The sequence below is a fragment of the Xenopus laevis genome, chromosome 3S, assembly GCF_017654675.1.
Source record: "Xenopus laevis strain J_2021 chromosome 3S, Xenopus_laevis_v10.1, whole genome shotgun sequence".
Taxonomy (NCBI): domain Eukaryota; kingdom Metazoa; phylum Chordata; class Amphibia; order Anura; family Pipidae; genus Xenopus; species Xenopus laevis.
In genome coordinates, this window is record NC_054376.1 from 56,782,258 (window position 1) to 56,800,469 (window position 18,212).

Here is an 18,212-nt window from a genome sequence, read left to right on the forward strand (position 1 = left end):
CAACATTAAGGGGCTGATTCACTAAGCTCGAGTGAAGGATTCGAATGAAAAATACTTCGAATTTCGAAGTATTTTTTTGGTACTTCGACCATCGAATTGGTTAAATTCGTTCGAATTCGAACGAAATCGAACGAATCGAAGGAAAAATCGTTCGACTATTCGACCATTCGATAGTCGAAGTACTTCCCCTTTAAAAAAAACTTCGACCCCCTACTTCGGCAGGTAAAACCTACCGAAGTCAATGTTAGCCTATGGGGAAGGTCCCCATAGGTTTGCTAATCTTTTTTTGATCGAAGGATTTTCCTTCGATCGTTGAATTAAAATCGTTCGAATCGTTCGATTCGAACGATTTAATCGTTCGATCGAACGAAAAATCCTTCGATCGTGCGATCGAAGGATTAGCGCTAAATCCTTCGACTTCGATATTCGAAGTCGAAGGATTTCAAATCGAGGGTCGAATTTCGAAGTATTTTTAACTTCGAAATTCGACCCTTAGTGAATCTGCCCCTAAATCAAGAATATCAAAACGCACAATCCCCAGCTTTTGTAAAGGATCTGCATATACCAGCAAGCCCCCACAGCTCACATCAGCTAGATGCAAAAAGCTCATGAGTATTGCACAAATCTCTATGTAAAGTTGTGTCTGAAGGTACAATGGGAAGATAATATACATTCACCATTATTTCAGAGAATATTTATGCAAATGCTGTAAATTAGGATGGAACACTACAGTGCATAAGGATGTTCACCTTAAAGGAACAGTAACATCAAAAAATGTAAGTGTTTAAAGGCAGAGACACACTGCAATCCGGGGAGATTAGTCACCCGGCGACAAATCTCCTCTTCTTCAGGGCGCCTAATCTCCCCTAACTGCCTCCCATGCCTTCCTGCCGGCTAGAATGTAAATCGCCGGCAGGATGGCACTCGAATCCCGTCAGCGATTTACATTCTAGCCGGCTGGGAGGCAGTTCGGGCAGATTAGTAGCCCTGAAGAAGAGGGAATTTGTCGCCAGGCGACTAATCTCCCCGAATCACATCCTGTGTCTCTGCCCTGAAAGTAACAAAAATATAATGCAATGTTGCCCTGTACTGGTAAAACTGCTGTGTTTGCTTCAGAAACACTACTATTGTTTATATAAATAAGCTGCTGTGTAGCAATGGGGGCAGCCATTCAAAGGAGAAAAGGCTCAGGTTACATTTCTGCAATTGCTACACAGAAGCTTGTTTATATGAACTATAGTGGTGTTTCTGAAGCAACCAGATTATTTTTACCAGTGCAGGGCATATTATATTTTTATTACTTTAAAACACTAACTTTTTGGTGTTACTATTCCTTTAAAGGAGAAAACACTTGTTTTGTTTTCATTTGAGCAAAGTAAAACATGTTTTTAAAGCAGTGTTGTTTAAAATGTAACGCATGAGTCACCTCCCGCTCCTGATGGGATTGCAATATTGCCCACAAATAGCATCATTATTAGATCATCCACTGTTCATTTAATTATACTTGTAACAAAAGGTGGTCAACACAAGCCAATAAGTTACTGGTACAGTCCTTCTGGACCATACTGGCAGCTTATTGGCCCATGTATTTGGATTTTCTAAAGGTCTGACTTCCTTTAACATTGACCTATTAAAAAAGTTAAGTCATGCTCTTCACAAAAAGTTCAATACTTCTTGTGCTCAATGAAGTGGAAGTATTTAAGGGTTTGCTATAGCTGTGAAGTGACTTCTACAAAGCTATCAGGTACTACTGCCATTAAACTGCAATAAAATTACTGCAATTACATTTTTTTATAGTTGGTTGTCCATATTCCTTTAACACATAGCAATTAATCTTGTAACTAAGTAACTGTATATATTGTATAAAGGTAATAATGCATTGTTTCAATTAGCAGTGCTGTGTATACAAGTTGCACTATATAACTAGAAACATACAAAGATCTAACTGGCAGAAAATAGCATATTGTAACAATATGCTAACAATATAACTGCAGGCTAGATCTTGGTACAAGATGGTACAATCTTATATACATTTTCTGGGGAAACTGTGCATAAAGAATCCTCACCTTTTTGGCACTCTCTGGGCCAGCTTCATCGAAACGAAAGCGCAGGATGCGGAAATCTTTGCAATAAATAATAAGTTCTGTAGGGTTAAACTTCAGTTTCTGGTTGTGAGAGAGAATCTTTTGCTTTCTCTTGGTGTCATTAACTAGGAAAAAAAATAAATGGAAATTGAATTTTAGTCAAGATGGAAAACAAACACCTTATGACAGAACATTGGTGTAACTACTATGGGGCAGGGGATGCATTGGTTTACCTACTTTCAGCCTTTTATATCAACCTCCAGATAACCAGGTTACTAATTCCGAATATATTGTCTATCATACCTATCTGATAAATTTGATTGAAAGTGCAAGGTGTAAAGTATTCTGTTAGTTTATATTGCAATTATTTTAGAGCAAAGCATAATAAGCTACATAAATCATTTTGCTCCCCTTTAAATAAAATTTAAAAAAAAAACTCTGCAACAAAATGTATGTATAATAAGTAATTTTCTAAAAACTGGATATTGTACATAAAAAAAACACAAGAAAATATACCAATGTTAGAATTAGGATATTATGGGATAAAAGAAATATGCCAACATTCAAAGATGCTGTCAGTACAACAAACGCCCAGGAGATGGCACTACATTAATCAGAGTATTTTAACTATGTTTTCAAAGGCACACATTGATTGTCAGCTGCACAACAATATTCTGTATTCAACAGCAAAGGAGGTCCGCTATTAAATATATATTTCCCCAGCACTTTGCTTTTCCTGCAGACCTCAAAATTTACTTTGTGTAGATGTGATCGGATTCACGGGGACTGACAGAACACAATGGAATGCAATAATATACACAAGTGCTCTATGATAGTTTGAAAAGTCCCCATGTCTATGTATTGCCAAATCAAGAGCTACTTACAGTAATGCACCCTCTACATGAGTTCCCCTTCAACTGCATGCAAAGGTTGATTTTAAAAATATTGAAAAGTGCATGAAATATAGCAGACATCACTCTTGCGATTGAAAACTGCCAGAACAGGGTTTGCACGTGCCCAGAGAGAATGTGCCTTTGTTTATGTTTTGGGGGCGTTGTAAGAGTGACGCAAAGGGTCATGGGGAGGAATTAATTTGGCGCATGCAAGCATGGAGGAAGTGATGTGCTCTTCTGAAGATGGTGGACCCAAAGTCAGCAGCAGTGATTTATTTCAAGGTGCCTGTACAGCTAAACTATAGCAATTCTGTAAATTACAGTATGGCGTTTCAGGAAGGAGGCACGCAAGCAAATTTAGGAATATAAAATTCCTTTCTGTCTCCTAGGAGAGACAATGACATATGAAATAGCTAGGGTGGCATTCACAGAAGCAAAATAGCAAATATTTCATTATTTACCAGCAGGACGTGATCCCTCAAAAGAGGAACCAACTTTCCAGAACCCATCCCTCAACCTTTTAACTATGAAGAATTAACCATAAGCATAGCCCGAGCACATAGAACAGGCAATAAGTTAGCATAAATTACACAAAATTGCCTTTGGCCATTTTAAATGCAACAATGAATGGTTTGAATGGTATGACCTTGTCCAGACAATAAAAATCACATACCTACAACAATTTGTTCTATGCACGTCAAAGGGACATCATGTTCACCCAGGAGGAGGTTCTTATAGTGGAATCTCTGAAGCATGACATATTTAAAAAAAAAATCATATTAAATAATATCTTAATACACAACTGTACTTATAGTGCTGTATATCAAACAAGCAAAATCTGCTGAAATCTATCCCTACAACAATGAATTTGTTACAATGACTAATTAATAGATATTGGCAGGACGTTGGCAAAATGGTTATTAGCACTGCTGCCTTGCAGGCGGGTTAAATGGTAAACGTTTTAGCAACGCAGCTTGTAAACTTCACTGGGGCAGAGACTGATGCAAATGATGTATGAATGAAGTTACATGCACAAGGAAAATATTGGTCCTTTTTACATTTTAAAGCACTATTTAACTTAAATATGCTTCTCATCCATCTTCTTCAGAGATCAGTTTGTCTACAAAGATGTCAGATTTGTATTTATTCATATGAGTGGAAGCTGCTCTTCATTAAAGTAATGATTTAACAATCACCTATGGACTCCAGTGCACATTTCAGCGCACTCATAAGGCTAAATAACTCTTTACCTTTACAAAGTGATTACTTATTGACTTCGTAACTAGGATACAATATTGCCATAGTTGAACTCCAAAAGAAAGCAAATGTAAAATAATTGTTGGTTTTCACATGTATAACTATAATACACTTTTAACACATGCCTGTGTCCCGTCATTGTGTAATAGTCTCCTCTCTTTCTTGGAAGTCCAAATTATAAAAATATGTTTGGTCTGCACAGTTTTCCTAGCACAGTCCGAACTAACCCTTGCAGTGCAATGTGGCTCCTATCACTGCAGCTCTGCCAGCACATCTGGAGGTCAAAGCCTGCTGGAAGAGAGAAGCTGTTCCAGATGTTCACTACAGCTCATTGCACTCAAGGGTAAAGCTGCAGGGGAATCCTCTACTGCTTCTAATATGGAAATGATTCCCCTGTACAATGATAGCAGGGCTGCAGGCCTGACTGTGCCAGGCAAAGCAATAAGGGAAGGGTGAACCCAAACTGAGGAGCCACTCAACTTTCAATTAGGCCATAGTAATTTGATTTAGTTTTTAAAGACTGCTATGCAGGTAAAAACAATAGATGTATCCAACATATTTTAGACAAACCTGGAAGGGCACGCTGTTCTCGGTAATGAAGGAAATCTTGAAGTTGGTGCAGATCAATTTCCCCCAGAGGTCATACTGACTTGTATCAGAAGCAATGCACTTCCTGACAAAGTTCACTTCATTCACCACTATCTCCCCTAAAAATACAAGAATAATTTGGTTAGGCAACATGGAGCTTCAATAATGCTAGTCATTTTCCTCACTCTTGACAAATTGAAATCACCACTGGAATAACACACAAGGAGGTCTGGGACCCATGCCATGTGGTTTCATTTAAAAGGCCACAAATGTCATCAAATCAAATTAAGACTAAAGAATAAATGTGTTTCTTGATTTAATGCAAGTGGCTGATACAGTAGATAAAAGAAAAACTGAGTGTGAACAAGTTATTTTTGTACAGTATTTTGGCCAGTTTGACACGGTGCAAACACCATACACTTCCACCTAAAAATAAAACACATTGATTTATGGAGTAATACGGTATGGGATCCGTTATCCAGAATGCTTGGGACCTGGGGTTTTCCGGATAATGGATCTTTCCGTAATTTGGATCTTCATACCTTATGTCTACTAGAAAATCATGTAAACATTAAATAAACCCAATAGGCTGGTTTTGCCTCCAATAAGGATTAATTATATCTTAACAAGCTACTGTTTTATTATTACAAAGAAAAGGGAAATCATTTTTAAAAATTTGGATTAATTGGATAAAATAGAGTCCATTATCCGACATTCTTGATAATCGGTTTCCACATAACAGATCCCATACCTGAGAGAGCTTACATGGCATGTGTGTTGCATTCCTGTGTCATCATACACATATCACACATTATATATATATATATATATATTTATTTATATATATATATATATATATATATATATATAATATATATATATATATATATATATATATATATATATCATATGAACCTGTAATAGCAGCTTTAATTGTCTCTGAATCCAATGCAAATTTACAGGTAAAAGCATATCCATAATGCAATGAAGTACCTCTGTACTCAGAAGTACTTAAAGGGGTTGTTCCCCTTTAAATTATCCGGTAGCATGTTGTAGACAATGATATTCTAAGACGGAAAAGCAAATAATTCAAAAACTATATAAAAAAATAATGAAGACTAATTGCTAAGTTGCTAGGAATAGGGTATTGCATATTAAAACGTAACAAAGTGATACTGACATCAGAAAATAACCTTTTTTATTATCTATCATAACATTGTCTTTGAATGCTATTTACAATTTTGTCATAAAATTATTTGCCTGATGCTTTTACGTTACCTTTCTTACTACCCTGTTCCTCTATGAGGGGGCTGCCATATTTGTTATATCCGTTAGCATTAGAAACTCTTACGGACAGGTTAAGAAGGGACAGAGGTTGGCAAAACAGTCAGGTTTAGGAACTGCAAGTGACACTTACAAAAGCAGAACTATCAACATGACCTATAGGTAACTTTTAATGTAGATTACATCTTCATCTGACATCAATAAGCACTAAAATGGGGAAGAAAAGTGCATTGCGGAATATGAACATGCCCCATGCCACCTTTATTAAATAAGCCCTTCGGCTAATGGCACGTGGGGAAGATTTGGCCACAGAGTTTAATTCTGTGCCACGGCAGGCAACAAATCATCCAAAAATGCTTTCCTACCAGCAATAAAGTAAATCACCAGTGGGGAAGCATATGTTGTGCTTAAATGTCCGAAATTGCCCCAAGGTTTCCTTGCAAGGCAACAAACATTGGTTTCTCTTCAGACAACTCTGCTGCTAAAAATATAGTAAAATCAATAGCCTATCCTAATTGGAGAAGCGGCAAGCAAGAGTAAGTAGAAGAGTGATTTGGACTTAACTCCATGTTACAATGCTTCACAGCAAAACACTTACCTAATCATTCTACTGCTTCCTTCCCCTTTCCTTTAAGGAGGGCTGAGTTATTGAATTGTTCTCAGTTAGTAAAAGACAAGATTGAGAGCTTGATGAGTCAGTTTTGTAATGAATGTGTAACGTGACTCAATCGTTAGTCTGACATGAAAAAGTGTCACAGGGATTGGTTACTATCGCAACACATTTTAAGGTATTTGAAACAACCAACTTGTGATCAGTTGTAGCTATAAAGGTAGGGACACAGATTCTATAAAATTCTTTTTTTTTCTACCAGGGCTTAATATGCAAATATTGACATCTCTTAATTGCATACACATTCTAATGCACATCGGAATGATGCTGACGAGATATGTAATAGCAATAACATATCCATTGAAGATACTGTTCTGTATAAAATACCTGCACGAAACTGAATAAAGTTGGACATTTCTTTGTTACATCATTTGGCAATAGGGTACTTAAAAGACAAGTAAAGTCAAAAGGCTGTATTTTATATACTGAACTTACTGTACCAGAGGCTCAGCAGCCCTGTAACAGTAATGACCTATGCATTCAATGGTGTTTACAGCAGCTCTCCATCTTGGATCTCACTGGGCCATGTTTTGAGAGTCAGTGAAACTGCACACGCTCAGTATGCTCTGGGCTGTTGATGGGAAGCTAAGCTGAAAGCTAAGGGGTAGTAGCAGTAAGATTATACCTGTCATAGAAGCTGATGTGGGAAGACTGATCATTAATATATTGATGCACTGATTTTTATGCTGCCATGTATTGTGAATCTGAATGAATTACTAATCAACCTTGTATTGTACATTTTATATTATGTATATACTGCATATTTTGAATTGGTCCCATAGCTCAGGTAAATGACAGCAGCCCAGTGCTGTGAACATGCATAAAAAAGATGGGGAGCTACTGGGGTTTCCTACAGAGAAAGAACTCTAGACTGCTAAAGGGCAGACAGGTCAAATTTAAGGGGGTTATTTATCAAAACTCAGAATTTTTTGTGATTTATTAAACTCTGATGGTGTTAAAAGTCTGAATAAAAAAATAGTACTCCAACTCAGACATGTAGAAGTCAATAGCAGATGTCCTGAAGAGATCCTGATTTGCGATGGGTTTCCAAAAAAGTTACGTTATTCGGGCGTCAAATCCAAAAAAAGTTGCAGTTTTGGATTTTTTTTAGATCTTACCGAGACTTTTCCCGCACAATAATTTTTAGGGAAAATTTAATGATAAATAGAAGGGGAAAGTCTGTGCGGATTTGGTTGGAGTGGTTTTCCAAAGAAAGTGAGAAATTCGGATTTTGATAAATAACCCCCTAATGGTTGACTGTGAAGGTTCTATTTAACTGCTGTGTTTATGTTTGTTTTTTTCATTGGATATATTTCTTTTCTGGCGCTCCGTTATTGATGTTCTATTCCAAATTCTTAACTGCAGTCTAGTTGCTAGGACAATTAAGCCTTAGCAGCCAACTAGCAGCCTAAATTCAAAGCCTGAAAGTTGAAAAACCAAAATACAATATTTGAAAAAAATCTCAAAAAATTGAAAAACAAGAAGACTAATTGCTTTAGACTATTGCTGTGTACATTATACTGTTATGTATCCCTTTGCATTCAACTGTTGCTTTAGGATTTCTGCTCTAACTGGAATTAAATGAATCATTATTTTACATTTGGAGATTGTTGCGTTTTTAGTGTCTAAAAACTGCCTTGCCTAGATCCTTGCCTTGCCTAGAGCTGATGTGCCATTTATACATACTCTAGTGCAGGGGTCCCCAACCTTTTTAACTCGTGAGCCACATATAAATGTAAAAATGAGTTGGAGAGCAACACAAGCATTGAAAAGTCCATGGGGATGTCAAATAAGGGCTGTTATTGGTTGTTTGGTAGCCCCTATGTGGACTGGTAGCCTACAAGAGGCTCTGTTTGGCAGTACACCTTATTTTTATGCAACCAAAACGTGCCTCCAAGCCAGTAATTCAAAAATAAGCTCCTGCTTTGGGGCCATTGGAGCAACATCCAAGGGGTTGGTGAGCAACATGTTGCTCGCGAGCTACTGGTTGGGGACCACTGCTCTAGTAAATGAGGTTCTATACACCAACTTGCATGATTATTTTGTTTTTTATGTCAGACAGTAGGGAAATTAAGCTTGGGCAAGCTTTATATGCATCATGTGTATTTGTTTTTATAAAATATAAGAGAGCACCATTTACACTGGTTGAAGTGCTCCATGCACAGTATTATTGCAGTCATGCCAGGCTAGCCACCAAGTCCTGCACAGGTATGATTTACTTGCAACCCGCAGGAGCACTAGGCTTCAGTTCATACAGATATAGAAAACGCCAGTGTATAAAAAAAAAAAAAATGTTCACATTGTCACATGGCAATTTATGGTGATAACCACAATAAATTGCCATTATTCCAAACACAAAAATCGCCACTGCATAAATACTGAAAATATATAAAAAGAGAATATAGGTCCAGCAAAGGGGTTAATGTGACAAGCCACACTGAAAGGCGACTAAAATACAAATCTTCTTGTTAAACTATTTTGCTGAAATTCCTTGTTACTTGGCAGGCCCAACGGCTGACACATGCATGGATTCTTAGTCATCGATGGAAAACTGTGCCAGTAACATTCTTTTATGTTAAAGGTCTACGAACACACAGTCCTTTGTCCAACATTGGCTAACTCTACAGTATCCCTGCACAAAATAAGTGAATAATTTAATTATGAAGGAATTAGATCAGCTTGATACATCTTCTACCCTCATTTGAAATAGCAACCAGAAGTAGGGGGGGTGGGGAAGCAAGCCAAGTCATTATCGGATCAGGCTCTCTTTTCCCCATTATATTCCCGGTAGCAGCGCTGTAAGGCAGCAGTTTATTGTAAATTCATTGGAACGTTTGTTTTACATTCCAAGCAAATGAACTGAAGGTGCTGCTGTCAAACAAAAGAAAAGCCCTCATGCCAAAAGTGCCAGTTGTACTGTAAGGTAAGCTTGAAATACAATGCTTTCACATTAACACTATACATGCAGGCTGAAAAGCTGAGTGGAAAAATGTAACACACTGGCATCCCTCAGTGAATCAGGGCTTACTTGCCCTTTAAAGGTGATGCATTATAAAAAGTTGTTTTTTTTTTAAATCTAAATATGGAAAGCTTATTCAAAGCATTGAAAGGAAGGTTCTGTTATGTTGCCAGTTGCTTAAAGGGGACAATTAACTTTAAATAACATTTAATCTGTTATGGATGGACCTACTCCAAGCAAGTTTTCAGATGGCCTTCTTTTTATATTTTGGGGTGGATTTCTGCTTCTTTCACTTCTGCAGCAGACTGCTTTGGGGTCACTGACATCAGCATCCAACCAAAACAAAACAAGCTAATTGACTAAGAGGCTTTAGTTTTGTTATTTTTATTTTTTTAGGCCCTCCACTATTGATCTTATAGTCCCGCTTAATGGTTGCTTCCCTTTAACTGGGCTAATAAAGCCCTTTGAGTTAATAACAGTCCACATTCCAAGCCAATTGTCTTAGAATACTACCGTCTATATACCATACTAAAAGTTACTTTTAAAGCAAACTATCACTTTTGCCTGAATATTTGTTTTTGAAACATTGTAACTTGTAATGCCACTTCTTGGACAGAGTGAATTTGATTTATAAAGACTGCCAGAGAGAAGCAGAAAAGAAAATACAGATGGAGAAATCAATTTATATCTTGTGCATTCTACAGGTATAGGGGGTTACTATTGGGACCAGGGGTTTTCTGTATAAAGCGATCTTTTTACAATAATGATCACCAGAATTGTTTTTCTACCAATATGTTGATGCCATGTAGTTACAATGTACTGTTTTATTAACACTGAGAAAAGGGAAATCATTTTTAAAAATTAGAATGGGAGATGGCTTTTTTCCTGCCTACAAGGCCCAGTCTCTTATTTTTATTATCCCTACAGCAATTGTGAAAACCCCATGATGGGAAGCTGTGCCTTCTTGCTTTAAAGTAGGGCTCAAGTCAAGTCTTCAGCTGTGCATGCCAGTTACAGTAAATTTACAGTTACATTTTGGGCCTTCTCCAGTGAGTCTGAGGCTATGTAAGAGTAAAGGACTAATCAATGGATTGCTCCATGTAGACTGCATGTAATATGTTACACGGCTATGGAATTTCTGGATGAACTGGGCAACGTCTTATTTTTAAAACTGCACTGCATTGGTAATTTTGGGTACACTTCTGGTTGGTGTATGTCCCAGATGCAGGTGGTGATGGGAGGTAAATAGTTAACTAGGTTTTCTGTAATAAACACTGACCAAACAGATCCATTCAAAATGAGCAAATTGTGGTCAGCATGTTACCCATAGAGGTAATATAGTAATTTACAGTACATAGTGCCAGCATAGGAAGTCAAGGAGAGAGGAGGATACCAAGACAACATATTATAAATTGTTTGGCATGCAGATATACCTATAAGAACACAACCTACCATAACAGGGTACTCATCTAACTCAAACTCAACTGTAAAGACTGAGAAAAAAAATGAGTTCTAACCAGATTACTGTGATTACATGCTGAACGTCAAAGATTCCCACGCTAATATTAACATACAATTAAGACTATGCCTGGAGTTTTAAATGTCCTTATAAAAGACAATACAAAATTATTCAATACACCATCAGGGATATATGACAGTTTAACAATCCACCCTGAAGTCAAAGCACAATATGTAAAAAGGGTTAGAGCATGTCCACTGAAACTCATTGTAAACCAAATGAGAGACTTCTAATATATTTCTGTAAGAGCAACAAAAAGATCAGTTGTTGACTTGCAGAATACATTAGAAAATGTATTTTCTTTTGATAAGAATGCATAGTTTTCAAAAGAGAATTACAACGGCCACCTTGTTTATCCAAAACAAGTGAAAGAACTATCATTAAAATCTTGGTTTTCTTGGGGGAAACATAATTTACAGTTTATTTTATACCAGTTTAGTCACTTACTAAACTGGGAGCAGAACAAGAAGACCCAGCCAATAGCTTGCAACCACAGCGCCCCGCCCATCCCCTGAAATAAGCAGCGATTTGGAATGTTAACTGAGGAGCTACCGCCTATACTTGCCTTGCCAACTCTTCTCTATCAACTTTAGCTACATTTTGAGTGTATTTTTTCCCAACAATTTACAGGATATATTTAGATTTTGTTCTGTTGCCATGTGAAGATAGTAAAAAAAAACAAAAAAACAAACAAGGAGGAAACTGGTTCTGTTTTAGCACCTATATGCAGAGCCAAATGTGAGTCTTTCTTTAAGATAGGGATTACTAGCCTTTTGATCAGGACCCAAAAATTGGAACCCCATGACTTTTAGGGTGGTTCATTAGAGCTTATTTTCCAACTTAATTTTCAACAATCAACTTAGTATCTTTCGCATTGGGGACGCAGCACCAACATTTCTTCCCTGAAATACATCCAGGAAGTCGGAATCTGCCATTAATAAATTAATAGAGTGGAATCTCAAATGATATTAACATCTTTGCATGCATCTCAACAGGATGACACACAACTATTTATTACTTGTCATTTTTGAAATATAGGGCAGGTATGGGATCTGTTATTAGGAACTCCATAATTAAGAAAGCTCTGAAATACAGCAGTGCGTTCATGCATACTAATGAACACTTTGCACTGTAATAAGCCAGTATCTTGTACTTGAAATTAAGCAGTTAATGATGTTGCTGTACTAGCACAGCCAATCTACCCACAACACATGCACAGCAAGTGTAGGAGGCATAATCATATCACAGACCCTGCGGGGTCTCTGTTTAGGGGTGGAGGAATGATCCAGCAAAACACAAGTAAATAAACAGCCCACATCTGAAAGCAAAGTTACATTAAAAAAATGTGAGCCTAAAAGGGAAGTCAGCACTGCTGTTTTGTTGTAGCCAATGTTTATATTGCTTAGCAATAAGTTATATACGGGGACTTCTTTTTATCCTGTAATAGTGGAAACAGGAAATGTGTTCTTACGGTATTCTCACGTGTACAGCAATAAAAAGAGTACAACTGCAATTTAAACAAAAAACATTTCATTATGCCCCACCTTGCTAGTCCTAAAAGTTTTGCTTGTTTGTTCAGTGACCCTTTTGCAGATAAAAAGGTCATATTGTTCTGTGGAACAACCTTCCCTGCTAAAAGGAACATTATCATCATCATCATCATCATCCTTCCTCCTGGGATATGAGATATGTTCTGTCAGATGTAGTGTTTAAGGTGGCCATAAACTAGCTGGTCTCTATAGGCTAAAAAACAGACAATGCATGAATGGTCACATTTGTGTGTGGTCACTTTCCCTGGATTAATGTTCACAATTGAAGGCTCCTTTTCATTTCCTTATCTGCAGATGAAATGTGCACTAGCTGTCAAAGTAGAAAGTTTCTATAACTATTTCTAAATCTTTTACATTTCAGATTGGTTTTAAGTGATATTCTTTCAGACTAAATCTACTTGCGTTGTTACCATAATCTTGTTGAATGACTTTATAGATAGCCGTACTGAACCTCATCAAGAAAAAGTGTGCAATCTAGGTTTTATGTTCACAGTATTATGATATTTGGATATGATATGTGCTGGAGTAAGCCTGCATCTGACCCAAGACGATGTCAGAAGGGGTTCTTCCTACTTGCCGACAGTAGGTCACAGCAGCACTACCTCTAAAGTTACAGATTTTAGATTTAACTAATTTACATATTTTTTAAAGTGGCATTTAAACATACAGGACCGGATTTCAAACCGCAGTGTCCCAAAACTGCTCTCACCCTCATCCTTCCACTACTCGCACACTATCACTCACTCACACCATTCCCAAAACACTCACACTCCTACTTCCCTACCTATTCCCCGTTGCTGGGGACTGGGTGGGCAGGAGATTCAAACAACTGTCATATTCTCTGATCTAGCTGCCCCGGATCTTTGCCTGTCCACAAATCCGGGCCTGTAAACATTGTTGCATTTTACCAAGAACATGTAGCATGTTATACAAGACAGGAATTAATTTGTATTAGAATGATTTAAAAAACAAACACTGAGCCAGGGTTTTAGCCAGTACTGTTACCATGCTACTAATCTACCAGTGCGCAAAAATGCCGTATAAACACCAAATACAGGTATGAAACCGGTTATCCAGGATGCTCAGGACAACAGATCTTTCCGTAATTTGGATCTTCATACCTTAAGTATACTAGAAAATCATTTAAACATTAAATAAACTCAAAAGGCTGGTCTTGCTTCCAATAAGGATTAATTATATCATGGTTGGGATTAAGTACAAGGTCCTGTTTTATTATTACAAAAAAAGGAAATCATTTTTAAAAATTTGTATTATAATAATGCAGTCTATGGGAGACAGCCATTCCATAATTCGGAGCTTTCTGGGTAATGGGTTTGCGAGTAATGGATCCCACACCTGTACCAGAACTATAAGTAATAATATTATAGTGGAAGGAAACAGATTGCCTGTAAAGCTGTCTATCTGTACCTTTCAGGGTCAAGATTAAAAAATAATGTGCACACATTGGGAAAATCATTAACAGATTCTGGTGGTAGGAAACAAATATTTACAGGAAGTAAAAACCAAGAAACATGCGGCTGTAACCCTTTATCTTTAATGTGCTGTCTGTACAGAAGGGATGCTCTCCACAGCTATTTTCTGATACTTTTTTCAGCTGTCTGGGACAGAACGAATGGTACAGGTTCATGAGGTGAAAACCTATTTGTACCCATCTATAGTTAGGGTGCAGTATATTTAAAAAAAAAAAAAAAAAAAAAAAAAAAAAAAAAGTTTTATTCTAAAGCATGTACTTAACTAGTTTTAAACTTTAAAGAATAACAATACTTTCAGAAATGGTTTCAGAACCATTAAGCTGGGGGAATAAAATGCATCCATTCAATACAGACAAATACAAGAGTTCCTCTGCACTCAACCCATTATCAATATATTGAAGACATTGCAACATTTTGTGCATTAAAGGAGAAGGAAAGGTAAAATATAAATAAAGCTCTATGGATTGCCCCTTAAATGATTAGCTACTTACAATAATGCTGACTCTATACGAGTTCCTGATCAGCTGTATGCAAAGATTGACTGTAAAAATATTGAAAAGTGCACAAAATATAAAAGACATCCCTCTGCTGATTGAAAACTGCACAACAGGGCTTGTACATGCACAGAATAAATCATTCAAGCCCTGCGTATATGCAAATGATAGTCTACTTTCCCTCAGACCAGCGATGACGTTCAGGTCATGTGGTAAAAACGAACATCCTCAATGACCTCCCCTGCATCAACACCAATGATCGTGTCGGGTTACCATAGCAATGTGAATGCTTTTGCTTGGTAGCTTCTCTGGAGCGATCAAAAACTGAAGCGTTCTGTCTGTCTGGGGTCTATATTGGGCATTGAAAGTGTGACATGAAGGAGTCATCGGGAGGACTTAAGTTGCCGCATGTGCACTTTCCAGCCAGGAGAAAGAGGATATGAAACAACCTTAACCAAGATGGAGGCCGCAAAGTCCACAGTAGTGATTTTTTTCAAACTAGTCAAACTATGGCGTTTCAGGAGAAGGGAATGCATCCAACAGTTTGCAATAGCAGTATAAAAATGCCTTTCCTTCTCCTTTAAGCTACCAAAAAAAATGCCTTCCTTTAAACAAAACAGGGATTGTTTGTCCATATATTGCAATATATTTAAGATGGCCAACTACGTCAGTGTCATCCCATGTCTGGCCAGTCCTACACTCAACTTTCATCTGATTCATTAAGAATTCTATTGCTTCATTATACATTTTACAAAGGGACTAAGTTTTACCTGCAACTTACTTGCTGCTTTCCAGATTAAAACTCCCAAACATGGTTGCCTTTTTATTGGCCAACACTGGGATCACCTGACTGTAGCTGGAAAGGCTCGGAGCTACAACATGAAGCTGGCCACTTCTCCTGTATGTGCAAAGAATGATGAAGCAATAGAACATATCAGGAATAATACACAGGCTGTGATTCACATGAATGGATCAAGACAAACTGCTAGATAGATTAGAATGCTTATTATCCAAAGGGTTGTCTCATGGATCTAGCATTTGTAAATATATACTGTGTTATAGTTTGTTCATATCCTATTAATGAAACTCAAAGCCTCATGCCTGGGTTTGGAGATTACATTCACTTGCTATACAAGTTTGTCTAGTTACCAATAATGAGGAAGCCAATATTCCTTTTTGTATTTGTCCAGTGGAAACATGGAGATTAAAGGGGAACTCCACAGAATAACAAAAAAATTAAAATCTAGGCAACCTTACATTATACATTACTTAAATGTATTCAGTGGGTTTAAAATCTATTTGTAATTGCTATTGAAAGATGAATCAATATTGATTCTATGGTTCTGGGTTGTCTATTGATTGACATAGTTACAGGCAAAAACTGGTATGGCAAGACCAAAATGCATAGACAAAGAAAGGATTAAAGGAGGAGCCCACCCACACAATAAAAAAAACAAAACAAAATTTTGCATAATAAAAGAATCATTTTTAAACAATTTTCAAATATATATCCATGAAAAATCTTCAGAACTGGGTTTTTTTTTACCACTGGAAAGCCTAAAGCCCCTTTCCAGACTGGATAAGACTGAATATACAGCAAAAAGCTACTACAAAAGTTTTCTTTTGGGATTCAACTCTTAGCAAAGCAAAGTCTCCAATGCTGTTATATCATTGTCATGTGTTCTGTGCTGTGAGCTGTGAGGCCAATACTCCCTTTGCTTTCTAAAATTGGATTTATTTATAGCCAATTTATTTATGTTTCCACACTTCCTCTCTGGCATATGTGAGAAGTGAGACCTTCTGTTCTCTGTCAGGACCACACTAATAGCTCTGCTCCATCTCTTCCCATCAATCTGCAATTAAGACAAGTATAGTAAGCACTTAGTGTAAGGCTATCACCAAAATGCATCTAACAGGTTCATACAATAGTTACACATTCCCTTCTTCACAATATCTGTAATACACAGTACAATGTGTTATGATTCGCTTGAAGTGTATGTGCCCAAGCCCAAACCTCTTTGCTTATTGACTTGTGGTAGACACTATGCTATAAAATGATGAAATATACCAAGGAAACCAAAACATCTAAATGTGTAAAATTCTATATTTATAAGGTTGAACTCCAGCAAGAACATGGCAGCTCCTGTATTTTTCAGGATTTAATAGTCTGTTGAATAGTGATGTTAAATAGTGATGAGTGAATGGCCGTTTTTACGCACAACAATTTTTATGTGAGCAACAATTTTTCTCACTCCAAATGCATTAAAGTAAATCGGCGTTTTTTCCTATGTCGGACTTTTGATAATGCATTAAATTTTTTTTTTTAAGGTGAATTTTTTGTCCAAATACATTAAAGTCAATGAGCGTTTTTTTTTATGGCAGACTTTTGTCCTAATGCATTAAAGTCAATGGGTGTTTTTTATGATGGTGACTTTTCTGTCTAAATGCATTAAAGTCGATGGTTTTTTTTTATTATGGTCACTCTTCTGTCCTAATGCATTAAAGTCAATGGGTGTTTTTTATAATTGGTGCTTTATTGCAGCAAATGTTTCCGCTGTGAATTTTTGCCTCAGTTTTGTCAAAAAATTCACACATGGCAAAGCGCGGAATTTCACAGCGAATCCACGGCTCACGCTCATCCCTACTGTGAACCCTTTTAGTTCCTGTGAATTTTTGTGATGCCACATTGCATTTTGCCATATAAGCAAAAGTATAGCAAAGATTAAAGAGACAACCTGGAAACCCAGAGAATCTACAACTATGAGCCAGCAAAGCAGATAACCGAAGCACTAAAGTGGTTAAGCTATGGAACATTTGCTAAGCTAGGTGGTCACTGTGCCACTTTTTTAGATCAGTACCACAAGGGATACTAGGTGACATTAAAATGGCAACTACAGCAACTATCAGGGACATAAGCAATTCATGTGAAAATTCCTATTTGGCCTGGATTAACCAACTAAAATGTCTCTTCTGTTCACTTCTGTTTACTATTTGTAAGGATGAGGGACTTTTTCTGCTGAACAGTAACCAACACTGGTTTTAGGGAAAGGCCTGAAATAAAACAGACAATCACTGAAATAATCATTGTTCATTCTGAAAATGAATAAGGCTTATGTTTCAGCTCTGATGTCAGCTGGCCTCAGATTTATTTACATCTGCAATTCCACGATAAATCATATCCCCTTAGAGCCAATTAATAAACTAGAATTAGACTAACTAGCAGAGATCAATCCCTGCAAAGAGACAAATATAGCAACAACAACCAGCTCTGCATGGAAAAAATACTGGAAGATACCGAAGTTGTGTGCTTTTGTCACGTCAAGCACTTTGCATTTCTGGCTTGTAAGCATGAGTGGTACATTTTATTTTCCCATAATAACTGAACAATCATCATCATAAGGCATGCATTAAGCAATACGTA

At 37.1% G+C, this 18,212-nt stretch overlaps 1 protein-coding gene across 1 annotated transcript in view; it reads right to left on the reverse strand.

Moving 5' to 3' along the window:
• The window catches only part of mtmr10.S (myotubularin related protein 10 S homeolog), a 46,239-nt gene that overhangs the window by 18,494 nt on the left and 9,533 nt on the right, over positions 1 to 18,212 (reverse strand). The window contains 3 exon segments of the mRNA NM_001095007.1: positions 2,067 to 2,209; positions 3,651 to 3,723; positions 4,805 to 4,941. Coding sequence (NP_001088476.1) covers positions 2,067 to 2,209; positions 3,651 to 3,723; positions 4,805 to 4,941 — 353 coding nt within the window.